Source organism: Bos indicus x Bos taurus, chromosome 19 (assembly GCF_003369695.1).
Source record: "Bos indicus x Bos taurus breed Angus x Brahman F1 hybrid chromosome 19, Bos_hybrid_MaternalHap_v2.0, whole genome shotgun sequence".
Lineage (NCBI taxonomy): Eukaryota > Metazoa > Chordata > Mammalia > Artiodactyla > Bovidae > Bos > Bos indicus x Bos taurus.
The window spans coordinates 50285671-50313195 of NC_040094.1; the positions used below are offsets into that span (position 1 = coordinate 50285671).

Here is a 27525-nt window from a genome sequence, read left to right on the forward strand (position 1 = left end):
TGTGGTTAAGACTCCGTGAGTCCAGTGTAGGTGGTACGGGTTGATCCCTGGCTGGCGAACTAAGATCCTACATGCCACTTTCTGAGACCTAAAACAAATAAATAAAGGGACAGAATGAGGGAGTTCTATAGTGATGGAGTAGTTCTGTGTACTGAGTGTGACAAGAGTTACATGAAGGCACACAAGTGATAAAACCGCATAGAATCATACACACACACTTGCACACACATCAACGAGTGTGTGTAAGGCTGCTGAAATCTGCATAAGCTTTATGGATTGTATCCCTGTCAGTTTCCTGGTTGTGACATGGTATGGTAGTTATATAAGCTGTTATCACTGCGGGAAGTTTTAGACCATCCATGTACCTTTCTTTGTAACGTCTTTTGAATCTGTAATTCTTTCAAAATAGAAAGCTGACATCAACACACAACACTGACAGCAAAAAAAGGAAAGACTGCAGTCAGATTCCAAACTAACCCGAGGCTTAATTTTATACCTTGTCCTTGTTATGAGTGAGAAATGGCCATCCTCCTTGAGAAAAGATTCTCTGTCCCTCCAGAAGGACTCTCACGTGGCTCACGAGAGGAGATGCACTGTTACCTTCCTTTTTTGGAGCACACGTGTAATCCATCATCACATTCTTTCCAAGTTAAATGAGAGACTTTGAAAGGACTCTGTTCTGTCCTTTAGGCAGGTTCTGTTAGAATCAGGAAATCACTAATTCTAAAGGAAATTTCACGTTTTTACTCCCTTGGTTAAACAAACAAACAAACAAAAAAAGCAAAAAAACTGGATGGCACATATATGGTGGTTTCCAGGAAATCCTCGAGTGAAAAAATGCATTCAGTGTTTGTCATCAGTGAAAAATGAAAACAAAATGGCTTTACATTTATGTTTGTTCAGAAACACAGTCACAGACTTTGGAAACAAACTTATGGTTACCAAAGAGGAAAGGCTGGGCGGAGAGATGAACATACAGACACTGCTGTAATATAGGCTCGATAACCAACTAGGACCTCCTGTGTAGCACAGGGAACTCTACTCAGCACTTTGTAATGACTTATTGGAAAAGAATCTGAGAAAGAATGAATACAGGTATAGTTGGGCTTCCCTGGTGGCTCAGTGGTTAAAGAATCCACCTGCCAATGCAGGAGATGAAGGTTCGATCTTTTCTGGGTTGGAAAGATCCCCTGGAGAAGGAACTGGCAACCCACTCCAGTTATTCTTGCCTAGGAAATCCCATGGGCAGAGGAGCCTGGTGGGTTATAGTGTATGGGGCCACAAAAGAGTTGGACACGACTTAGGGACTAGACAACAGCAACAAGTAATCGAATCACTCTGCTGTTCATCTGAAAACTTCTACAACATTGTAAATCGACTATGAAAGAAAGCAAGCAGCAGGGTGAAAGTGCCAGTCACTCAGTCGTGTCCGACTCTCTGCGACTCCATGAACTGTAGCCCACCAGGCTCCTCTGTCCACGGAGTTCTGCAGGAAAGGATACTGGAGTGGGTTTCCATTTCCTTCTCCAGGAGAATCTTCTCGACCCAGGGACTGAAGCCGGGTCTCTGGCACTGCAGGCAGATTCTTTACCTTCTGAGCCACCAATGTATGTATATTATGCTCCAGTATAAAATCACTGATGTATAGAACAGTCTTATGGACTCTGTGGGAGAGGGAGAGGGTGGGAAGATATGGGAAAATGGCATTGAAACATGTAAAATATCATGTAAGAAACGAGTTGCCAGTCCAGGTTCGATGCACGATACTGGATGCTTGGGGCTAGTGCACTGGGACGACCCAGAGGGATGGTATGGGGAGGGAGGAGGGAGGAGGGTTCAGGATGGGGAACACATGTATACCTGTGGCAGATTCATTTTGATATTTGGCAAAACTAATACAATTATGTAAAGTTTAAAAATAAAATAAAATAAAAAACATCAAAAATAAATTTAAAAATTGATGCGTTTATTCAGTTAAATGCAATTCCTTATGCTTTTGTTTCTATAGCGGACAATGTTTCTAAGATAGGGAAGCCACCGAATATCTAAATAAATCAGAGGACTTGTCTAGGTTTGTCCTTCCTCACAGGAACACCCAGAAAGAGAGTATTAAAGATATTAAATGAACAAAGGACTTATGTGGGGAATGGATGCTTGCCACTGCTTAGCGAGTTGAGAATCGCAAATTTTTAAAACTGCAAATACTTGTTTAAAAAGACACATGTTCTCACTCATATATTGTCAGTGGAATTGTAAACTGGTAGAATTTTTCTATGGAGGAGATACTGGCAGAAAATACTCAAAGTCATAAAAATATTTATATCCTTTGACCCAGTGTTCAATTTCTGGGAACTTATCCAAAACAAATAATTAAAAAGAAGACATAACCTATATTACAAAGATGTTCTCAACAACCCTATATATAATAACAAAATCCAGAAAATAATCTATATGCCAAACAATAAGGAACTATTTAAATGACAGATTTCCAACCAAAGTGGAATATTACATAGCCATGAAAATGACGGCCATGCTATACACCAAATGTAGTTTACAAAATAATTCAAAATTCTTGAAGTGTTTGGTAGAAGGATATGCATCTATGAGTTACCTTCCCCAGAAGGGCAAATTCCAAAGTACTTAATGAAGGTGAAAAGAAAATTCACAATCTGGGTCAAAATGCAAAGAAATGGAATAACGCCAAGATAGGAGTGGGAAAATTCGGGCTTGTAGACATACTTATAAATTTTCAAATTGTGCTCTGGGAAGAAGCACAGCACACATTAATACTGATGATTGGCTTGAAGAACAGACTGGACAGAGAGCAGCAAGCTATCTTTGGACTGCTCTGAATATAATCCCCCTGTGTGCTGAAGATCACAGAACGATTCCCAAGGGTTGCTGAAGAGCAGCAAACTGCCAGCAGCTTGCATGCAGAATCCCTTGGGAGCAGGAAAGTTATTTCAGAATACGACTTTTTCAAAATCACAAAGGTCCAGATCTGGCTGTCCTTGAACACCCTTAAGTGACAGATGACCGAATCTTTCTATAAATTAAAAGAGGGGTAGTGAGGACTCCTGGTCGTTTGTGCCTGCCTTTAGTGCAGACGATTGTACTTCTAGTTAAACATGAGTATCCCCTAAATTCCGGGTGTATGATTCAGTGGTTTAATGTTGCTGTACCGAATGGCTGGACTCTCGTAGAACCTGAGGCCATGTCCAGTTTCTTTGGCTACTTATTAGCTCAAGTCCTCCATGCTGGGACCAGGGCAAGAACATTAAGGCAAAGTTCCAAGCTGTTTCTCCTTTTCCCAGGTGAAGGAGTAGTTAAATGTTTGGACTTGAATGAGACATCCTACTAGGTTGGATGCTGTAGAAAAGGGAGAATTTATGGGAGTGTGGAATAGCAGAGGGCTAATAATTGAGCAGAGAAAGTCAATACAACAAACTGGAAAACAGCTTGCCTGGGTCAGCCACATAAGTTACAGGCTCACACACACACACACACACACACACACACGAACGTACATGTACACAAGGTTGATTGTTGTTTCAAAGCCATCAGAACTTCGGGTTTGACACTAACATTTTTGTAAAGGGATATTTCAGATTAGGGCTGGAGAAACGACACATGATTTGTCTTCAACTCAAAAGGGCAAGGTACAGTTGGAAGCTGGAGGCAAAAAATTCCAAGTGAATGTAGTGAAGTAAACAGGAAGTTTTAGAAAAGAACTTGGGTGTTCAGAAATGTAAGAGTAACACTCAAATGAGATAGTGTCATGATTAAAAGCTGACCAGGAGAACTGGGGGTGTGATAAACATCTACGCATTCAACATCAGGCATCCAAATATTTACTCACCTATAGAGTCTGTGTGTGTGTGTGTGTGTGTTAGTCACCCAGTTGTGTCCGACTCTTTGCGGCCCCACGAACTATAGCCTGCCAGGCTTCTCTGTCCCTGGAATTCTCTAGGCAAGAATACTGGAGCCAGGTTTCTCTGTCCCTGGAATTCTCCAGGCAAGAATACTAGAGTGGACTGCTTTGGCCCCAGGAATAAACAGCTAGCCTGCCTGTACCAAGTTGGCTTTCAGCCAGCAACTACATGTGGGAAGTTTATGTGCTTTGAAGAATGAATTAAGAGGCAGGGCAGGAGTGGTAAGTAACTGAATTAGTGTTACATAATTTGGGGAAAAATAGTCAATCCTACCGGAGAAGGCAATGGCACCCCACTCCAGTACTCTTGCCTGGAGAATCCCATGGATGGAGGAGCCCGGTAGGCTGCAGTCCATGGGGTCGCATAGAGTCAGACAGGACTGAGCGACTTCACTTTCACTTTTCACTTTCATGCATTGGAGAAGGAAATGGCAACCCGCTCCAGTGTTCTTGCCTGGAGAATCCCAGGGATGGTGGAGCCTGGTGGGCTGCCGTCTATGGGGTCGCACAGAGTCAGACACGACTGAAGCGACTTAGCAGCAGCAGCAGCAGCAGCAGTCAATCCTACAGGAAATCAACCCTGCATATTTACTGGAAGGACTGATGCTGAAGCTCCAATACTTTGGCCATCTGATGCGAAGAACCAACTCATTGGAAAAGACCCTGATGCTGGGAAAGATTGAAGGCAAAAGGAGAAGGGGCGACAAAGGATGAGATGGTTAGACAGCATCATTGACTCAACGCACATGAATTTAAGCAAACGAGAGATAGTGAAGGACAGAGGAGCCTGCGTGCTGCAGGCCATGGAGTCGCAAACAGTCGAACATGATTTAGCGACTGAAGAACAGTCACAAATTTGGGGAAAATCCTCAGTGTAGTTGTGGTGTACTGTTAGAGGAAGCTGTGGCCTGATATGATGCAGAGATCAATGCACATAATGTGGATGTTCCTGAACATATGCCCAGAGAAAACCATAATTCAGAAACATAGATGCATGTCTATGTTCATGGCAGCACTATTTACAATAGCCAAAACAACCTCAGTGTCCATTGACAGATGAATGGATAAAGAAGACATGGTACTTACACACAAAGGAATATTACTCGATCATTAAAAAAAATGAAATAATGCCACTTGCAGCAAATGGATAGACCTAGATTATCATACTAAGTGACTTAAGCCAGAGAGACAAATACCATAATCAATATCACTTATATGTGGAATCGAAAATGTGACACAAACGAACATATGTACAAATAGAACTCACAGATATAGAGAACAGAACTGTGGTTGCCAAGAGGGCGGGGGGATGGCGGACAGAGGACTGGGAGCTGGGGATTAGCAGATGCAAATTATTATACTAATATACTAATATATGGATGGCTGAACAAGGTCCTACTATGGCACAGGGAACCCTACTCAGTGTCTCGTGACAAATCGTAAGAATCTGAAAAACTGGAAAATATGAAATATGGAAAATAATATGAAAAAGTATATAATGGAATCGCTTTGCTGCACAGCAGACATTAACAACATTGTGAATCAACTACACTTCAACAAAATAAATACGGATGTTGACATTTGTTACAGGGTTGAATAGAAGAGGAGGGAGAGCTCTGGCTAAGCTCCGAGGCAGCTATGGAACAAGGAGGGTGAAGCATTTCTGTGCTCACTCTTCCATCCCCAGAGGACCCTTCTGTGAACAACAGGAGCTACTTGAGTTGGAGAAACTCTCATCAGATCAGAGTGATTTCAGCTCAGCTCAAACTGGCTTGCTCTGCTGTGGAGAGAATCTGGTGTTCCCCTGGGGTGGTGTTCCTACAGATTACCTTGGGGAGATTTTTCTTGGTTATCACTCAAGACTGTTGCCTCACATTTGATGAGTGGGAACCAAGAATCTGTCGGGTGGTCCCACTAGGTTACAGACTCACTTTGGTGATTTTTTTAGCTGGATAGAACTGGCACCCAGGCATTTCCTACCAAGGGCTGAGCCCAGAAGATACCTATTAGACACTTCTTTGCATACAAGTCGCCTAAGAACCAGCCATTGGCTTGTTCTTTCTCCCTTGATAGCTTCTTTCCCCATCAACCCACAAATTCCCAATTTGTCAACATTCCCTTGGAAAGAGCTGAGAAAGAGAGAGAGGAAGATACACTTGGAAAGAAGATTGGTTTGTACTTTATTTACAACAGAATGTAAGAAAAAGTAAGTTATTATCAATAATAAATAACTGGGAAAAAAAACACAAAACGGCTGCAAAATGACATAGGAGGATGGCTTCCTGGCACAGTTAAGATGTGTGAAGATCAACTTCTGTTTGCTTTGCTGTCTATCACACTGTGCATTCCAGAACTTGGTCCTTCAGCTGTGGCAGTGGTGTATCGACCATTTAACTAATCAAGATCCCAGTTCTCGATGTAAACACTAAAATTGACACTTGAAGCTACATGTAAGCAGCACAGGTACAACATCAGCTCAAACAGCCCCTCTTGGAGACACACAGAAACTGAGGGGAGACTTGCAACTCGACAGACAGGCTTTTGATTTTAAGCAAAAACACTGAGAGAGGCTTATCCTAAAGCGTTTGTTAACAACAAAATGATAATTAATAACAGCATCTGGAAAGGTCTCAACATATTCACATTCTCTTATTGCACTAACTCCTAAAAAGCTTAAACACTTACATTTCAAATGAAACAGACTGATTTGAAGGTAGAACACAGGAGAACGCAGTATGCATTGCCTCCATAAGCCATTGCTGTGCTCTTCTGTAACCTTTCATTTTCAGCAGGAAAGAATAGTTTTAAGCAGTCTATTTATGATCAGTTGCAGTTGCTGGACAGATTTTTTTTTTTAAAGAATTATGGCTCAGATGGCATACTGTCACCCAGCCTACTGAACCAGATGATCAGAAAGAGACTAAAACTATTTAAACAATCCTTCTGTGTTGGGAGTATCTGAATACGCATCACATATGGAGTAAAATTATACTCTGGCCCTTCTGAAAAGTACAACTGTTGTTGACCTATGCAAGCCAGTGCAAGTCCTCTTTGGGCCATGAAGAGGAGCTAAGGTGAGTAGGACTTAAAAGTACACATAAATTCATTAGCCATGAAATTTTCATGGAAAAACGATTTCTCGAGAAGTGTCAGAATCTACTCTTAGGTCACTGTTTATTATACTGTCTTGGAAGAAAACCATATAATAACACTTGGGAGTCCTGTTGTGTTTTTTAAGAGTCTACATAAGACATGCACAATTGCGCTAGTTAGAGATTTATTTTCACAACCAAAAATGTGGCTAATGCCTTCAAATAAATTAAAGCCATTTTCCCCACACCCAAATGCAAAGCCAAAACAGAAGGGTTTATAAATTAGTTCATGAATAAATGCATATTGTTTCAGTTACAATGTGGTAACTGAAGAAGGTCACGGACTCCTCTGTTGTTATGCTTTTTTCTTTGCTTTGCCTTATTCTAGCTCAAAAGTAGGAAAATGAAAGGTCTTCAGAGCTGACTTCTGACAAAGTTTATGCAGTAAAAACACTGAGGCCTTCTTGTCCTGGAAAAGCACAGCTAAAGCAATGATCTGTTTGACAGCCAATGAAAAGCACAGGGGCATTTTCTAATTTGAAGTCCATCCAAAGTAATGAAATTTATGTTCATCTTGATGGTCTCCACTAACACGAGAGACAAAGATGGGGTGAACATAAATGTTATTCTGTGGATTATTTTAATTTGGCTACTAGAGACTTAAAACTGATGGTGCTGGACTTGCCATACTATATTTATATATATACAGGTATAATACAATTTTGGTGAACAAAGTTGAAGGTTTCCACATTGCAGACAGAGGCACTGAGTTAAGATTCTATTTTTTCCCCAAAACATGCTTAATTAATTCAAGTTTCTGGTTTTTTTCTTCTAAGTTTCCATCATGCAGCCATTTAATTTCCATCCTTATAGGAATTAGTAATGTTCTATATACACATTCATTGCAGGCTTGTACCCCACAAAAAACAAATCCATGTATGAAGACTGTGAAATGACACTTGAAAATCAAGATAGATAAAATATTGAAGCCATTTATGCCTTGTGATGACTGGATTAAATATTCAAAGCAGCTAAAAGAATATTGGCACCCCTCCCCGCTTTGAAAATGCACGCGAACCACATGTAGACAGAAAAACTGAACATACTCTAAGACCACACATATTTGTTGGCTAAGAATCACACTATCTGTGGTAGTTTTGCGAGTAATGTCTGTGGTATTATACTGGCTATAGGAGAAAGAAAATTCACAGTAGGAAACCAGGAATTAGCTTTCTAAAGCATATAGAATTGTTGACTTTGATAGAGGAAGCTACTTTACAAAAATGGAAAATGAGCTATGGCATCGACAGAAAAACTAGGTGCCAGATGTGTTAACAACGTGCTCAAAACAAATCCATTCCATGCGAATATCGTGATCCCACCCCATCCTGATTTCAGCTTGCAAATGTTAAGCAAATACATACGCTATGCAAGTGTCTTCTGAAAGGAGAATTTTGCTTCCTGAAGCCAGACATTCTTGTTAAGTACTACTGTGTTGAAAGGGAGCCATTGAGAAGTCCAAGAGCTCTGGATAAAAGATCGAGTTTCCCCACAAGCAAAAATCATGCTACCGTACCATGCAAAGAGGGCGTCTTACTGTGGCACTATCCTTAGGGAAGAGATGCACTGTTGATCTAAGCTAGTTGCAATGGGTTTCCTTTGAGTTCTGGGTTTATTTATATGTTTATTAAGCTACGTGTCAACCTACAGGTTACGAAATGATCTTGACAACCTGACATACGACTTAGAACGCTTGGTGCTGGGCTCCTGGGGCCAGCACTTGCACCTTGGGAGAGTTTGTAACTTGAAGAACACTACGCAGAGTGCTGGCCACGAGAGAGAGAAGCAGGCAGGGCCCCCTGGCTGAGAGCCTGTGTAAGAGGAAGAGGACGCGCTCCTTGGTCTATGTGGTTTCCTTTGGAATCTGCGTTTGGGGAAAGTCCCTTTCCTGAGGTCGGAGGTTATGGTCAGGAAGGCTAGCTGGGGCCTTGGAGTTGCCCAATTACCTTGTTCTCTTCCTCCCTTGGAGGACAAAGGCTAGATTCTGTTTACTCTTCCTTCTGTGTTTAAAGGCAGTGAGGTGCAAAGGTGGCAGGTTTTCTCTTTAGATCAAAAGAGAGTTCTCTTTCTGCCACTTTGGTGAATGATCTTGTCTCCCGTCAACCTTGAGTCTAATCCTGCATTACTAAGACCCTCAGAAAAGAAAGCTGGCCAGAGGGGCATCTTTTATAACTTCTTTTCACTCTATAAATAAGAGTTAGCCGTTCTGCTCACTTTCTCCTCCCACCTGATGGTGTTGACTCAACTTTTGCGATCTTCCTGATATTTGGATTTCAAGTAAGGAACAAAAGAATGACAATCTTTTCTAAGGTCCAGTGATGGTAATGTATTCCAGGGAGGTCCAGATATTATTAAGAATATCCCTGTCCCATTAAAGGGATGGAGACAAGTCTGACAGTGTTAAAGTCCAGGCAGCTTACTCTACCCTGAACTTCTCTGAATAAGCAGAGTCAGTGAATTCTACTCAATTAACTGCAAATTCTGAGAATCTTAACAAATGACGTAAGGCTCGTTGATACCTGTAGGGAAAAAAAAAAAGACATTTGCCTCACCTGGGTCTCTTGGTTCCTAAACCAAACCATTCAATGTCAGTCTGTTACGGTCATATTTATCCATGTAATTCTTAAAGATTTCTGAGGCCACAAGGGCACAAAGGGGAAGTTATTAAAAGACAGAAACAAGTGGCATTTTTATTAAATTCTATGAAAGGTATCAATAAGTTATTGTTAATTGCACTTGGAGCCTCTACAAGTTGATAATTAAAATTTCCAAAAAATTTAAAGAGTTAATTAGGCCCCAAATCCTGAGTCAGACTAACCAAAATAGGAATCTTAGTAACTTCTGGTATTCAAGTATTGATAAGGAGCAGTTCAAAATTTAACAATTAGGTGTGTTATGCCTGAGAAAATTTTTGAGAATTCCACGTTTGATGGGAGGAAACTTAACTTCATTATTTTACTGTACCTTGTAACACAGTGGTGTAAAGTTTTCATTTATTTACCCTTGAAGTCCATGCCAACCTTATCAAATGCCCAATAAACAAGGCTTCCTCCCTGGCGACCAGCTGCGGCCACAGATCTCTTCTGTCCTTCGCAAGTCTTGCATTTTACATCTAACGTGACACCCTGTGGCAGACTTAGGCAGTCATATTCTATGTGAAATTACTTAATCACATGCACACTCAAGAGATCAAAGGGACATGTCTGAGTGACAAAGCAGTCTTTTTCTATATCAGAAGATCCTTAAAAACAAACAAACAAGACCCAAAACCGAAAATATAAAACCCCATGAAATATTCATGTGAAGTTACTCTGATTTGGGCCGACATGGCTTATCTGAAGAGTGGATGCCAGGTAAATTCAGGGTGGCTTTTTTCTCAGGGTCTGGAAGTGTGAGAGTTTCTGGGGCAGACTTTTTCCGGGGCCGATCTCTGGGAACTGACAGGAATTCTGGTGCGTCAGTGGACAGAGGAGTGGATGGAGCGCTCGAAGGGGCACTGCGGACTGAAGACGGCAGCAGGGGGATGCTGGAGATAGAAATGGCAGGTGGGAAAACGCCAATTTTCTTATTGGTGGCTTCCTGAGTGGCTCGTTCAAATTCTCGGACTTCATCCATTGTCATGTCTTAAAGGCAAAAAATAGAAAAAAAAATGAGCACGTATTTGGAAGAGACACAAATGGATTCATCTCTCTGCCTTTTTAAAGGAGCTATTAGAATCCTATGATTAAGGGGGCTCTCCAGATTATTAGCCCAAATTAGCATTGAAATGCTAAACCCTGAATTTTTCCTTTTTACTGAGGCTGACCTCTGAAACAATATTCCTTTATGAACATCCATCCAAGATTTTCCAAAGCACTTTCAATGAGTACTTTAAGTATTCTGAAGACGAGTTTATCAGGCGAGCACAAAACCACACCAAGCTGTGTGTGTCTGTACATCCCTGTGCTGTGGACAAGGCTGGTATATGGAGCTATTATTAGACCTGGCCATCTTTTCTACAAAAGGAAGGTAATTAAAGCAATCAGTGGCCCCAAATGATACATATTAACAACTACTTTAGATCATGAAAAGACAAGTTTACCTTTACAGGGTAAACAGACAGATGATCAGAATTTCTCAACATGTTATCCTCTTGTTCAATAAATATACTTTTTGCATTCTAGGAGTTACTTGTTTCCTAACTATGCATCCATCCTGAGATCTTTGCAGGTGAAAAAACAAGTAAGATGGGACAGCAACAACAAACTTTTCTAATTATCCACAAACCAAGGAAACAAAACAGTTTCTCAAGGAAACATAAGAAGAAAAAGAGCAGAGAAGAAAAAGAGAGCAACACAAAATCAGTGCGAATTTCATTTAAAAGAAAAAAGAACTTTATTTGGCATCCAAGAAATAAATTCAGTAACGCCTTATTTAACGGGCATTGTCAGATGATACAGACTTGCCAAATGTCCGAAATGTTCTTATGTGAGAAAGTTAAAAAAAAATTCTTTCAAAGGCAAAGCCTTCCCTAATGTAAATACATTAAATAATGTATTACACACACTTACTACCAATTAGACATAATATATGGAAAGAATATCACTGTGCTCCAGTACAGTGGTGACTCATTTCTTAGGACTGATTTGCTTTATATAGTGCGGCATTTCTTCTCTCATTCTTAGGCACTCTATTATTACTCTCAGTCTGGCTATCCTTGGTATCCTTTGCCAATTTTGTTACTGGTAACTGGGAAACTAGGTAACTGGTCTTATTAAAAAAGCTCTGAGTGAAGGCCGACAAGCTTGTCCTGGTGTAAAAGGTGAAACCTGCTGACCATGGGCTTCTGTACCTGTTTTATCTTCCCAGAGACCCATGTTTTCACTTGTGTCCTTTCCCATGAACTTAGCTGGTGAGCTTTCATTGGATGACACTACACAAACCAGTATGAAGCATGCAGGCACTTTGGAAATATTAACTATGGAGTGAATATTCATAACATAGTATTAGTCATTAAGATAAATGACCTATAGTCATATCATAACATAAAGCAAACCAGAAATGTGTTTAAAAAAATCCTTAAGAGTATTTATTGGGAACAATTATTAAAATCTTCTGGAAGGGAAAAGTTTTTACAAAGGAAATTAAAAAATTATGCCCATGTTGATAGAATATAAAATTCAGAATATAGCAAGAACTGTACCTGTAAACTTACCACTTAGAACACTAAGGCTACTAGATAAGCTAAGAAATAAGATTAAGTTCTTTAAAGAGAGGTATTTCAAAATAAAACTGAGACTCAGAAAAGTTTCAGTGAATTTCAGCAAAGTTTATCTTTGAAAAATCAGGTTTTCTTTACAAGTGGCTGAATGGTGCGCTACTCCACACATCCAGCAGGGGGCAGAAATCCCCCAAAGTACAGAATTTTGATTCTACACTCCTGTTCAGTCTCTTAGAAGTTCTCTCCCTTGAAATGTGTTGAAACTGCTCAGTTGAAAAGGAGACTATTTCCTTATTGCTGGGGCCATGGATGTTCATTTTGCCCAGTTTCAATATAGTTTGTCTCTGCTCAGAAAGTACATCTAAATTTATTGAGCACCCATGTAATTTTGTGATGGACAGCAGCCTCTTGATTTCAACTTTTTCATTATGATAGAGAAGAAAAATATGGAAAAATCAATGACCCTTCCCAATTTAATGGAATTTCAAAGAATAAGGCAAGTGTGGTATGCATTTAAAGATAACCACATTGTGTAACTTCTGAGGAGATGGGCATTTCTGACACTGAAGTTATGGGAAGGGCTCTGAGTTGCAGCCAGAGAATGCACGGGCTTTCCCGTGGGGAGACCCATTCCAGGTATCACCATCTAAACGGTAAACTGACTTTCCAACAGTAATAATCAGAGTAAAATGGAAAGAAAACCAAACTAAGAGTCTTAAGCTGTAAGCTGTAAAAACTTAGGCTGAGGAAAGCGCTGTGTAGTATCCTTCGCTACGTGGCATCTTCCCCCTTCCTCTGGTTTCCTTTGTCATGCTTATATAGGGAGCAGCTTTCAGACAGCGGCTGAGAGGGGACAGGTATCAACATTCCTGAAGAAAAGGTAACCGAGAGTGATGGAAATTTAAGGACGGTTTCCTTACGAGCACTTCTAACTTTAGAACGGGAGAGAGAAAGGGGGAAGCCCTATAGGAACTGGCCAGCGTCTCCAGAGGAACACTTCAGTTTTAAGTCTGATCCAAACAGCTTCTGCAAATCCAATCACGGCATGCAAGAAGAGTTAGGGCCATTTCAGCCTCAAGGGCTGCCACATGCAGCCAGAAGCAGCACATAATGCCTGACACGGCACACTCCCAAGACATGCTCTCAGTTCACTCAACATTTCCAAGGTGCAGCCAGAGGTCTTCACAAATCTAGAGCATTCACAACAAGAGCCAGCTCTCAATTTTCTGAAACTACCCTGTCAATTTCTTACATAGCTGATATGCATTATTCTGGGGCTGACAGACAAGCGGGCTCAAGCTGGCACCCAAAGAGACCACAGCTCTGGCCAAAGATACATGAAAATGACTTGGTGATTACATTTTCTTTGTTATCTGTAATTCTTCCTCATAAGCGTGGATGACTGATGGAACTATATTTAAGATGCTGGCATGTAGACAGCACACTGTCGGCTCCCAGTCACCAACGTGCCATTAAATACCCTTGGGCTCTCTGAGGCTTAGGCCCCAGCTGGACCTAGCTCACCCCACCTCACTGCTCAGCCAGTGTGTATGCGTGGGCAGCAGCCCCATCTGGACAGGAACCTAAGTAAAAAGGAACCAAGGGTAAGACAGCCATAAAGAGCCGTGGAAAGCATTTCAAAGCAAATGCAAAGAAACTGAAAATACCAGATGAGCCAATAGCCCTCCCTGAAACGAAGGACTGAACGTTAACTATGTCTTTAAAAGTTACTGGCACTGATGTTCTAGCTTTCGTGTGACATCCGTTTCTAGCCCTCTGTTCTTCTGTGGTGCAGGCCACAAAATGTTTCCATTCTCTATACTCTTGGTTTTATGACCAAGACAACGTAACCTCTGAGTCAAGCGGCTTTAAAGAATAGAAATGTCTGGAAGCAAGAGGTAACATCGTCCAGTTAAGACCCAGCTCAGGTTCTTCGCCGACAGCCTCTGGGCTACAACGCTTTTTTGTGGAAGTTTGAGAACTGATGCGTTTGAAGTCATTTCAAAGATCGGTTTATGGGTACGTTTGGTAAAGAGTGGGCAACATGTTTTAAAAATTCTACATACACTTGTTTGGGCCTGGCTCTCTATGTCATCCACAGTGGAGGAATGCTGATTGCAAACTTTTATGTTGGTTTGTTCATGCATGTTTTTCTCGTATTCCCGAACATCATCCATTGTCATATCTGAAAGAAGGTCAAGACGTTGGCAACTTCCGTTATTAAAGGTGAACTTTCAATGGGGGAGACTTTAGGGGACGATGGCAGCTTAGCAGAAGCCAAAGAGAGGAGTAAAAAAGCGGGGAACTCACTAACTTTATGAAGAGTTAATCATAAAGTTAGCTAAACCAGCCAAAGGCGGAGTGAATACAAGGGAGTTAAGTCAAAACAGTCTTAGAGCTGAGAAGAATGGAGATTATTTAGGGGTGATTCTTGTACAGTGAGTTAGGTGGGTAGGAAGTATTAGCTAGGGTTACAGCCTGAGATCTCCTAAAAGCATGGTTAGAAGATCCCTGTAAGGGACAGGGTCAAGCTTGTGTGGTTTAATACTTACCTTTCATATACCTTTCAAAATAGATCTGGAGATTCTTTACAGCAATGCGTTCAACAACAGAAAGGACACTTTCATTGCTATTGTAAGAGACATGGCATTAAGGGCAGAGAAACGATGCCCACTGCTCCTGGTGAGATTTGGGTGCAGTGCTCACACGGAGATGTATTTTTGCACAGAACACATGGTGCCAGAGAGTGCAAGTCTACCCCGAACTTCAAGTCTAGCCTAACAGCATGAAAAGGGCTGCCACTACTTCCACCCACACAGTTCTATAAATAAAATGGCACATGACATTATGACTTTTTGGCCTGATTCTGCAGATTTTTCAGGATTTCAGAATAATAATTTCTTAAATCCTGTGGTTCTAAACAGGGGACAGTTCTGGTTGTCACGACAGAGGTGGAGGTGCTACTGGCATGTGGCCGGGAGGTGCCAGGGATGTGGTAGCACAGGCCTCCTCCCTCCCCGACAAAGAATTATCTGGCCCAGAATGTCCGTGGTGCCGAGAAGGTTGAGAAACCTTGTCTAAATCCAAGGGATAAAAAAACTTCAACAAAGAACCTGTTATCTTCGGTATGTGCAATGCATAAAAATAATAATTAGTGTCACTTTAAATGTTTCTGTTGCTTTATCCTGCACTCCCCACTCCACTCCTTGGAAATTTTACAACAATTCATTAGCAGTTTCCCCAGATGGGGATTCCTCTGCCACTCTCCTGGCAGAATTTAACTTCATGCCTCTTTACAATGAATGGTACACGCTCAACAATAGGTTAATCAAGCTACCATCTTGATCACTAATTAGCTTGGTGGGGATTTAGAGCGAGTATTTACAGCTGGAATTTTTCCCTTAGTATTTTCTGCATCATGTGGTCTGCTGTCTTTTTATATCAGCCCTTGTGTGTCACGTGAGAGTCTCTTCAATTCCAAAGGGCAGACTTGCGAGAAGTTTATGAATTAATTCAGTGTGGTCTGGGGCCAAGACGGAGGGCAGCTCTAAATCCAGACCTGGGTGATATTATTTAGATGGTGACACCCCCACACCCTGAAACCGTTAATTAAAAATGCCATCCATAAGCAATGTAGGTATCAAGAATGCTAAGCAACAGTCTGGCCAAGCGAAGAGCATGCTTTTCTTTTAGAAAATCAAGGTAACTGCAAAGCAGTAAAGAGATGCTGCTTTGTGAATAGAACAAAACATCTTTGTTAACAATAGTAACATCCTTTCAATACAACCACTTTAATTTCAATGCCCGGTTATCAAAAGTTCTTAAACCCAAATATACCTGGAATGAATACTGAGATCATTTTAAATTAAGAGTTTAAAATTAAAGAAATTTCTTTATACATACATTCATTAGACACTTTATTTCCCCCCTCACTGGCATGCTAGTGATTTTAAAAACAAAAACAAAGGAGGCTTCATTTCTTTGTTCTAGTGAATCTCAACGGAAATCATTCTTTACCTTTAATTAGCTCAATGTTAACAGGGGCTTAAACTGTGTGACTAGGGACTTTCAAAGATTTTTATGGATGTGAAGAAAGATTTAATAATGAAGATACTCATTATTAGCTTGTTCATAATAGTGAAAAATTGAAAACAACTCTGGGGCCTGATAGTATTATGCAGCAATTAAAAATGATGCATAAGAATATTGAACACTATAAAGAAATGGCTTTGGTATATTGTTAAATAAAATATTGGAGGTAAAAGAAATCATTTTTGCCAGAAAAAAAACAAAAGGATACACTTCTAAATGTTAACAGTGATTGTTTTGAGGAGTTGAAATTTTAATTTTCTCCTTTCGCTTATCTATATTTTCTAAATTTTCTACATCAAATCTGAATTATTTCTGTAAGAAAGAAAGAGTGTTAAAGAAAAAAAAAAGGAAAGAGAATGTTATTTCAAAATCAATTATTTGGGGTCCTTAGAAGATGGATACCATCAATTTGCACTTGTATAAGAAGATACACTTTAGAAAAGAGTACTTGCCGATTTTAGAATCATGATCCCCCCCTTTTTAAAATGAAGAGTTAAGAAACAGTTGCAGAAAACTTCATCTTAAAGAAAAAAAATCTCTCAATTAGACCACATAATAATGAACATTTCTAGGGAGTTTCCTGGTGATCTACTGGTTAGGATTCAGTGTTTTCACTGCCACGAACAGACAAAAGACAGAAAAAAGAATGAACCTTCTAGTACAGGGTGTTCTCTAAAAGATAATGATAATTTGGTCCCAGCCAATGCTGAAGGAAAATGTTTGTCTAAATCGTGAACTATCCTCTCATACCATGCATGCTTATGGAAATGATGTCAATATTCCTCAATAATTTATGGAAAGCCTAATCAAGTGAAAATGTTCTTATTCAGGTTATCTGATAGAATGCACTACATCTTGCTTCAGCAAAGTGTATTACCTTGAAATCTATAAATGAGTCAATTTTTTAGTAAATTCAATTACACATGCCCGATGATGGATTATACTTTTGGAGTTGATTCATCTTCATTACTAATTGATTTTCAAGGATCAGAGCGACTTCTCACAGTTTAGGTTCAGATCTCTTTGTCCCCAGCAAAACAGTGCTTATGTATATCAGATAAACTCTTAAAGGAATCCTATGTCAATTATTTTGCAAATAACTGAATTTAATTATCCCTTAATTTACAGATCTGAAAGGTCATATTTACTTTTTTCAAGTAGAGTTTCTTAAATGAAGTCTTCTTAAACATGTAATACTGGCCTAATGGCCTGATTTAAGAGACTACTGGACCTAGTCCCAAAGTTCTTCTGGTAAGGAAGCTGTATCCCAGTATCTTTGACACTTGGCCATCAGAGGGTGACTGATCATCTGGCGGCATAAATATTCTCTTTGTTGCAAGATTTCCTGTCTTTGTCCTCTTGCAAGATCGTTTCTGTCCTTCTTTTTCTCACTCTCTTTCAGGTGAGAGAATAAGCAGACCCCAGTCTTCTATTCCAGCATGTGAAAGTGAAAGTGAAGTCGCTCAGCCATGTCCGACTCTTTGCGACCCCGTGGACTGTAGCTCACCAGGCTCCTCTGTCCATGGGATTCTCCAGGCAAGAGTACTGGAGTGGGTTGTGACAGTCACACTAAATTGGCCTGGGTAGAACCCTCTCCTCTACCACCAGCCCAGCTTTATTATAGAAGCTCTGGACTCAGAGGATTTGTTAAGAAGCTCCTTCAATTTCTTAAACCATGAACTAAGCAAAATATACCTCTGTATGAGTCTTGGTCTGCTTCAACTATTTTCTGTTTTGTTATAAAATGTGGATTTCAATTATTATTTACTTACTGAATCACTCAACTAATGTGTGAATTATATTCCATAGAAATAATTCAAATAGTACTGGATTATATAGAGAAAAGAGTTTGATCTCTTTTAACTTCCTGTATCCTATTCCTTCTGGATATAACCACTGACAGGTTTTTTCCTATGAATTTGCATGTGTTACACATGCACATTACACACACACATACAGTCTCATTTATTTTCACATTTATGGAATCATACTATAGTCTACTATATGACACAAGTTGATCTGGCTTACTTTTTCCACTAATGGAAAATGAACATATTTCCATACCAGTACATATAGAACTACCTCATTCTTTTTAACACACAATACTTATCATATGAGTGGTATCATAATTTACTTGACCATATTTCTGTTGAAGGACATTTACATGGAGACTAGATTTTAGCTCTTATCAGCAACACTACACTGAATAGCTTTGTATTTATATTCAGGAACATGTATGTGCATTCCTTAAGAATGCGTATCTAGAGCTGGTATTACTGGGCCACAGATTATTTATATTTCCCATCATCAGTTTTTATGGAAACTGTTAGTGTGTTCTCCCACCTATACAAAACTGGATTATTATCGCTCGTTTTAAATTTTGCTATCAGATGGGCAAATGTCATATCTTCTTGCTATTTTCATTTCTTGTGATTAGTAGAGAAGACACTGGTTATTTGCATTTCTTCTTCCATGGTTTACCTATTCAGGTTGTTTACCTTTTTTCTAGTGAGTGCTGGATTTTTAATTTATAGGACCTCTCTGTATATTGTGGATATTAGTCCTCCGTTGGCTACATATATCACAAATAGCTTCTCTTAATCATTCAGCTTTGTTTATGGTGGCAATTTTCTTTCAATCATTTTATTAAAGATTTCACTGGAAGTGGAGGCAAGATTGTATATCTGAAAGGCCTTTAGGGTAGAAGTCAGCTGAATGTACAGAGATGCTCCAAATGCCACCAAACAAAATGTCTGCAGTCAGAAATTTTCCTTCATTATACAGTTTTAATAGAGAGTCAGATTCATGTTGATGTATGGCAAAACCAATACAATACTGTAAAGTAATTAACCTCCAATTAAAATAAATAAATTTATATTTTAAAAAATTAAAAAGAATTATATAATTTTCAAAAAAAGAGTCATATAGCTTAATTCAATGACCTAGCCAATGGCATATTATATTTTATTTCCTTCTACAAATATTTTCTCTCCATTTCCAGGCCTGTCAGCCTAAACAGAAGTAACTTTTTCTTTTGTTGTTGTTCTAGTCAAAATGGAAGTCTTAAACAAGTGGCTGGGTTAGAGGAAGCTCCAGCAATCAAGAATTATGTCTGATACCCCTTTGACTTCAACAAAATGGTGGCCCATCCTTTGGGAAGCGCTTTTTTTTTTTTTTTTAAAAAGGCTATAAATTCAACAGGTGCTTATTACAAACAATTTACTTTTTTTTTTTCCTGTAGTGAAAGTAGCTAATCCTCAAGGCTTGGTGTATACCCTTTCCTTGTAATTCAGATCACAAGATCTAGAATTGTAATCTACAGTTATGATTTTTCTGCAGTTCTTAATCTGGGGAAGTGGAGAGCAGAGTCACAGATCCCTTTGAAAATGTGATGGAGTACAACGGGTTCTTTCCAGAAAAATGAATGTAAGCAGATACACATAAAATGCTGCCTAAGAGACATGGGACTTAAATTCATGATTCAGGAAACCTGCAACCATTAAAAAACGCTGGCTTGGTGAAATCAACCAGCTAATGCTAGCCTTTGAGTCAGCTTCTTTCTCCAACTTCAGCTTGATTCTTTCACTGTTAGATTGCTCTTGGGACTCCAGAATGATCTCTAAGTCATTTTTGTGAGGGAGTTTCATCTGTACTAGCCAGAACAACCCCCTATTTTTTGGGAGGGTCAGGATTCATGAAATTCCACTCAATCACAGCCTCCCTTGGGCAACCCTCTGTGTTCCTCTCAAAATACTGTCAGATTTGTGAAGCAAAACCAAGCTTTGGTGAAGCTGGGCTGCCTATTTTTATTCACCTTTTCTTTTACCCCATCTTCTAAAATATGCAGTTGTTTTTTTCTGATTAGTGTTCCAGTCATGCAGGAGACACCCAAGGCTCATGGATAAAGACCAATCAAGGCTTTGAAAACCAAACCCAACTACTCCAACAGTAGAAACGGTTGTACTTTAGGACAAACAAGAGCAGAATAAAATCTGTTTAGGGAAATAGTTACTGGGACAGTCAAATGCTAAAATTCAGGAAGGATACAAAATTAATGCTTGGGCAAGAAATGATTACTGTCATTTATAGTGTCCTTTTTAAAAAAAACAAAACAAAATACAACTCAGTTAAGCACATGCACTGGAGAAGGAAATGGCAACCCACTCCAGTATTCTTGCCTGGAGAATCCCAGGGACGGGGGAGCCTGGTGGGCTGCCGTCTATGGGGTCACACAGAGTCGACACGACTGAAGCGACTTAGCAGCAGCAGCAGCAAGCACTGGAGGTGGTGAGTCTAATTAGGGAGAAAGACATCATACAGGGCTGCCAGTGTATAAAGATATATAGTTTGGGCACTGTAGGAGCACAGCCCAGGGTCAACAGAACTAAAATTCAGCGCTCAGCCGACAGCACCTGCTGAATCTGCTTGGAAGGGGTGCCTTTTTGTAAGGCTTACAAGGCACCAGAGTTTAGCAGTTGGCCCTGAAGACATCTACCATTTTCTAGTCTAATTAAATTTGGACTGAATTAATTAAACTGTCCTTTCAATCTGATTTAAAGTTGTTCTTAAAACTTTTGGGACTTCCCTGGCGGTCCAGCGGTTAAGACTCTGCGTTTCCAATGCAGGGGGCTCGGGCTCAATGCCTGATTGGAGAACTAGTGCTGTGGCCAAAAAACGAAAACAAAAACCAAAAACCGAAAAACAAAAAAACCTTTGGGATTCACCTGGAGGGCTTGTTAAAACACAAGGGGGTGTGCCAGGCTACACCCCCAGAATATCTGATTCAGCAGGTTTGGGGTGGAGTCTGATAATCTGAAACAAGTACCCCAGGGATGCTGACGTTGCAGGCCCAGGACCTCACTGGGAGAGTAAGTGCCATAAGCTATAGGAAAGGGTTTCTTTACTTTGAAGCCTTTCCATGTTTACTAGTGAAAGCCTCACTGAGCCTGTATAGACCAAAGAAAAATAAACAACTTCAGGTACCCAAAACTGAAGGGCTGTGCTGGTGGGCGATGACACACCCGTTTACCTGAAAGGCTTGCAGTACACAGCATTACCTTGAATAAGGAAGAGGTTGTGGGCAGGGTTCTTAGCATTTAGTTGATTGAGTATCTGCATCTGTGTAATGAAGAAGCTACCACTTTCCTGGCAAGCCACTCAGCTGGGGACAAGGATGCCAGTAATTTACATGAAATTGATGGGGCAGGTCTCAGACCCTTTGCAGAGTGAAAAGGCTGCTTGTTTTGGTTGGGGCTAGGACTGTATATACAGCGGGTGGAGGCCTTCTCCGGGGAGTACACGGCGCCCCTGATGATCTACGTCCACTAAACCACATGCTGTTTTTCTGCACTCAGATACAGAAAGGGCTTTTTGTCAGTAGGCTCCTTGAGTTAATTCCTGTCTCCACCTCTCCATCTTAAGTAGGTGTTCTCTTTTTAAAGGCCTTCCTTTGATGCGTTATTCTAGCTTTGGGCCCTTGTAATAGTCTGAGATTTTTTTTTTTTTGGACTAAAAGTCTTTAAGTCTCTTGGTTGCTGAGGGCTTGGTTGAGATGGAAAAAAAATCGGTCCTTGTCCTCTGCACCCCAGCTGTTCCTTTACTAGAGGCCTGCCCACATTTTCTCGTCCTTTATCCTGCCTCTACTCAGACTCTCTTTTCTGGTCAATAGGCTTGCAGTGTTTTGTCTTCTTGGTTAGGGTGCAGCTACCCTTTTCCATGCTGCCTTTTCTGAAAAGTCCTCGAAGGCCTCATGGTATTCCAGAGAAATCTATTACGTTGCCCTGTCTCCTGGTCTTCAAGATGGTCGAGGTTTGGCTCTTCAGGCTTCAGTTCACTGACCAAACTTCTCACCAGTTTGAGCCTATTATTCTTTGACTATCCTTTTGAAATTCCCTTAGGACGCCAAGAGCGTGGACGAGTGCAAGTTGGGGGAGACCAGCAGTTGTTAACCTTTGGGGTGTCCCTCTAAGAATCTGTGAAAAGCTCCCCAGAAAAAACAACCAGAAAGATCTGTTTAGTGATCTGGGGAAGTAATCATGGGAGACTCTCCCTCCTCCCATCTCACAACAGACAACCACAAAGAAGTGCTGGGGAGACTTGTGACAGTGTGGCCAGTCGGTGTAGAGCTGCCTGTGAACAGCATCCCGGGTCCTGGGGAGGTGTGATTATTGTTCTCTGGTTGCTGAGTTGTGTCCAGCTCTTTGTGACCCTATGGACTGTAGCCCGCCAGGCTCCTCTGTCCATAGGATTTCCAAGGAAGAATACTGGAGGGGGTTGCCGTTTCCTTCTCCAGGGGATCTTTCCAACCCAGGAATCGAACCCAAGTCTCCTGGATTGGCAGGTGGATTCTTTACCACTGAGTCACTAGGGAAGCCCAGGGGCATGTGATTAAGAGAAAGCAAATGGTGATCTTTCAAAAGCATCTCTTCTAGAGGTCTGCATTTGGGCAAGCCAAGGAAGAGGCAAAGATGTATTTGCTTTTCAGCAAATCTGGGAAAACTGTGCAAAAAAAGAAAAAAAAAAAAGCACACCCATAGCCTACAAAACCCTATTTTGGAAAATATGGTTCAGAAACAGCTAACGGTCACTGTCTTTGTCTGTTCAGTCCACTGTAACTTTTCACTTTAAATTTGATGCCTTCAGCTAAGGAGAGGGCATTGGTGAAACAATGATACAAAGGCACCAAAATGCAATCGAGGTTATGCTGAGAACAAATTCAATGTGACTTAGGAAAAGGCCAAAGAGAAGAGCATTTTCATTAGGCAATCAGATCTGACCCAAGTCACCAACTGGGTGTGTTTGTTTCTTTTTATAGTCAAGGACTCAAGCCTCTGATGACTGATTCTGGGAATGTAGGGGATTCACGTGGACAAAATGATAGCACTGCAGATATGGAAAGTGTGGTTCATCCATCATGGGATGAAACAAACCTTGTTTCTTTTCACTTACTGGAAATATACAGAACTGGTTTAATTCTTCTCAACTCATTTTTTAAAAAGCTAGAACAACAGTCTCAGTTAGAATTAAGGGGTCACCAATTTCTTTGCCCTTGAATCCCTGCAGAGTCCTTATATTTTTGGTGAGGGAGTGTTTCAAAGGACTCAAGTCAAAGGACTGCTTTCACCTGATATGGTGCTTAATGACAAGATCAAGGCAGCATTGATCTTGAGGTCTGGGATAAATTAGAGGGGTTTGAAGCCAATCCAACAGAGGATCATAGAACCCTGCACTATCAAGCATGCAGGCATCAAACATATTGAGGTCCTACTTAGTCAATAATTAAGTGCTGTGGTTATTTTAGACCAAGCTTCTATCATTACATTCTTCTTCATTATGTCCCATGGACAATGCTATTTTCAATACAGGAAGCAATAGCTCTGCCTTTGTTGTTGAATTTCTAGGTAGCAGTTGAAGCCAGATGGACTGAAAGTCCAAGCCAATGTGTTATGAAGTTGTTCTATAACTGATTTTGTGGGAGTTGACTTACCATACCACTCATCAACCCAAGCAAAAGCCTGTCTATGTCCAATCAGAAGAATATCTCGAACCACCTAAAAAAGCAAAAGAAGGAAGTTGACAGAATACCAGGTTTGATTAAAACGATCTGGAAAAGGAATGGTTTCCAATTCTAGGAAACCTGACAGTTACAAATTTCTGCATCCCTCTGTCCATATGGGATGACAATTAGAGGAAGACATACTTACTCTCAGCCCTTTCCCATGGTGTACACATACACTTGCTGTAAATTAATCTCTTTATCTTATTTGAAAGTTGGGCTGGAAGCTGTTCAAAATAATGACAACCACTTGGCAGTCACACAACAGTGACTGGAACGAGTCTCCAGGGCTGATCACCCTCGGATTTTTCTCTTCATTTATCTTTACCTAAAACAGGTTCTACTTTCCATTTGTGGAAGGGTGCATCTCACAGGCGCCAGGAGGTCATAAATGTTGGAAATCAAGCGCATTTGTTTGGATAGAAAAATCACTTCCAAGACCAAAGCACTTAGAACTCTCTCTTCTCTAGTGAAGTATCCTATATATTGGTAATTTTTTTTTTTTTAAGTAATTGAAGGTGTGGGATTCAAGATAAGTAAATATCTTTCTAAGCTTGGCTTTCATGTAGTAGAAGTCACGGGAGGGAGCAGTTTAGTCAGCTATTATGTTAACTATTATTGAAAGTCATGAAATAAGAAACCTGAACCAGAGTAGAACCTAATGGGAATGATGAGCTTGATTGGAGATGAAAGGAATGAAATTATTTCTTATGGTGGCACATAATGGCAATAGAAGATTAAGAAAAATAACTGTAAAGAGTTTGTGTGTTATACCATTTATGTGCTTTTATTTCATGGCATTCTTTTTTCGGCCTTCTATGGCTATAAATACAGCATGCCTTTTTACCTTTCTTAAATACTCAGTACTGTCCTTCCAACATTTCCTTCCTCCTGACAAACAAATCTAGCAATTGTCAAAAACCTCTTGTAGAAGGTTCGAGCATGTTTCAAGAAATGAAGGATTTTAATTCAGTGAATTTGCAGAAACAAGGGAAGCCTTCATAATGAAGTGTTTATTATTCCAGGCCTATGGATATCTAGTGAGGCTTTTATGATTTGGAAGGAGGAAACATATAATGAAACTAAGAAATAACATGAAGCCATGCACACTTGAGTGCTGAGTGTGTCAAATTCATGGGAATTAAAAGAACAGCATTGAGGCGTCAGTAAATACGCCCTATTGCATTAAGCACAACACAGCTGTCTGCTGGAAACAAGAATCCAATGATGTGCTAATGGCTCGCTTTCGAACATTTTTTCCCCCGTGAACTGTGACTAGATTCTTCAAAAACAAAAGGTGTTCCGAGAAAGGCATCCCTGGCACTTGAAACCCACGCAAATACGAGCCTCAGACTCTCATTAGTAGCTCGTGTGCCACAGCAGGTGTGTTTCGGGGGTGTTGATGACACTTCATTACATTTGGAAATGGGCGATGGGAATGCCTATTGCTAGAGCGTAATTCTTACAGGTATTTTAAAGAAACGGATTCTCAAAACTAGAAACACAATGACCCCTGTGGCAATCTGAATATGTTTTGTGAGAAGACGAGATAATGAAACATACTATGGTAGTGGCCCCAGTAAGAGGAGATCTTTCGGGGTTTTTTAAAAACAGGTGGGATGTTGTAGGAAGTCAAGAATATACTGCCAGAGACAGTCGCAGAGCTGAGGCTGGAAAATATTTACTCTTGGAGTCTGGACTTTCTTTCTTCTTAATAACTGGGACACAGCAGGAAAACAGCAGGTCCCAGAACTTGATTTCTATGCATGCCACTTGGCTCTCACCCCTGGCTGGGCAAAAACGGATTCTGGAGCTCAGCAGATTAGTACATTTCTCTGTCTCAAATTTGCTCCAGGCCCTGCTATTATCAGGAAAGCAAGTTCAATCTATTTTTTGGACCCAAATTCAAGATTTACACATTTTACTATCAATTGGCTCCCTAAGCTCAGTAGACAAATCCATCTAAGTAACAAACAGCTCAGTGCATTAAGGTTAAATTCCAGTGCCCCCAAAAGAATTTCAGAAAGCTATTCTTTATCAGTTTTTAAATGGAAAAATAAACAGATATCTAGCCTATCTGGAATGTAGAGACAACTTGGATAGTACTTATTCTCATGAAAATAGGAGTTACAAAGGGCAGTGCTCAGCACTGCATTTCCAATTAATTTCCATGAGGATAAGAGTTATGTTCAGTTCAGTTCAGTGCAGTCGCTCAGTCGTGTCCGGCTCTGCGACCCCATGAACCGCAGCACGCCAGGCCTCCCTGTCCATCACCAACTCCTGGAGTTTACCCAAACTCATGTCCACAGAGTCAGTGATGCCATTCAACCATCTCATCCTCTGTCATCCCCCTTTCCTCCTGCCCTCAATCTTTCCCAGCATCAGGGTCTTTTCGAATGAGTCAGCTCTTCCCATCAGGTGGCCAAAGTATTGGAGTTTCAGCTTCAACATCAGTCCTTCCAATGAACACCCAGGACTGATCTCCTTTAGAATGGACTGGTTGGATCTCCTTGCAGTCCAAGGGACTCTCAAGAGTCTTCTCCAACACCACAGTTCAAAAGCATCAATTCTTCTGCTCTCAGCTTTCTTTATAGTCCAACTCTCACATCCATACATGACTACTGGAAGAGTTATGTTACAAGCACCCAATAAACTTAAATCATCGCTAAATGGGTTCCTGCTACAAAATTAACATGTTTAGCCAAAGGAGGTATACAACTAAAACCTGTGTTTTGAGCTTGCCAATAATTCTTTGGTAACAGAGTTATTAAAAGGGCAGAAATGCTGGGGTACATCATCTAATGGGACCACTGGGGTTTCTTCTGTCTCTTGGGGCATCTTTTACTTCAGGTGTCTACATTTGCAGGATCTTTTGAGTGAGGGCTATCCTTGAGGGGACAGTGCACACGGATAAACCCTGTGCCTCTGCCTGGAACCTGAGTGCCCAAGCACCAAGTACAAGAACCTCTCTTTGAAACTAGGAGAGCCCAAGAGAACCATACTTTGAGAGCCCAACTTCCTGAGCATACTCACCCAGTAGACATGGAAGTCACAAAATGAGGGATGAAGTGTAAGATATCTGTTAGTAGAAGAAAGTTAAACAGTAGGCAAAATTCACTTTTATGGAAACAGTGTTTTCTAGATGCAGGTAACTTGTGTTGGTTCAGTGCCTATACATCTGTTGGGCACTGGGCACTCCGGCTCACAACAAAGACAGTTACTTTGCCCACAGCCCGGAAACTGCCAACCATTCACTTACCTTGTGTACAAATTGTTCCACTCTGGTTTGAAGCCCCCAGACCTCGAACTTCACGGTCACCAGCTTATAGGAACACATGATGGGCTGATGACTATCTCTCCAACCTTCCCTTAACTGTCCTCGTCCTGTCTTCTCTGACTTGAAGTGTTTAGGATCCTGGAGGAAAAAATATATCAAAGAAATGAAAACTTAAAAGTTCAACCATCATTTTTATGAAATAAATGAATACAGAAAGCTAAGTGAAAGAAACCAGTCACCATAATAAGTATCTCAAGGAAATGAGTGCTTCTGGGGAGGAAAGGGTGGTGATCTCGAGTGTGGCTCTGTAGCCATTTT

General features: G+C 40.6%; 1 protein-coding gene across 3 annotated transcripts in view; it reads right to left on the reverse strand.

Annotated features, from left to right (window-relative positions):
- Window positions 1-6087: 6087 nt before the first annotated feature.
- Window positions 6088-27525, reverse strand: part of PITPNC1 (phosphatidylinositol transfer protein cytoplasmic 1) — a 268917-nt gene continuing 247479 nt past the window's right edge. For 2 of the 3 annotated variants that reach the window (XM_027517737.1, XM_027517738.1), the window contains exons 7-9: window positions 27190-27345; window positions 23862-23925; window positions 6088-10706 (exon numbers count right to left, since the gene is read on the reverse strand). In XM_027517737.1, the coding sequence (XP_027373538.1) occupies window positions 10390-10706; window positions 23862-23925; window positions 27190-27345 (537 nt within the window). In that variant the 3' untranslated portion in view covers window positions 6088-10389. Of the gene's footprint in view, window positions 10707-14349; window positions 14469-23861; window positions 23926-27189; window positions 27346-27525 lie in introns of all 3 variants that reach the window. The other variant, XM_027517739.1, reaches the window with a different exon arrangement.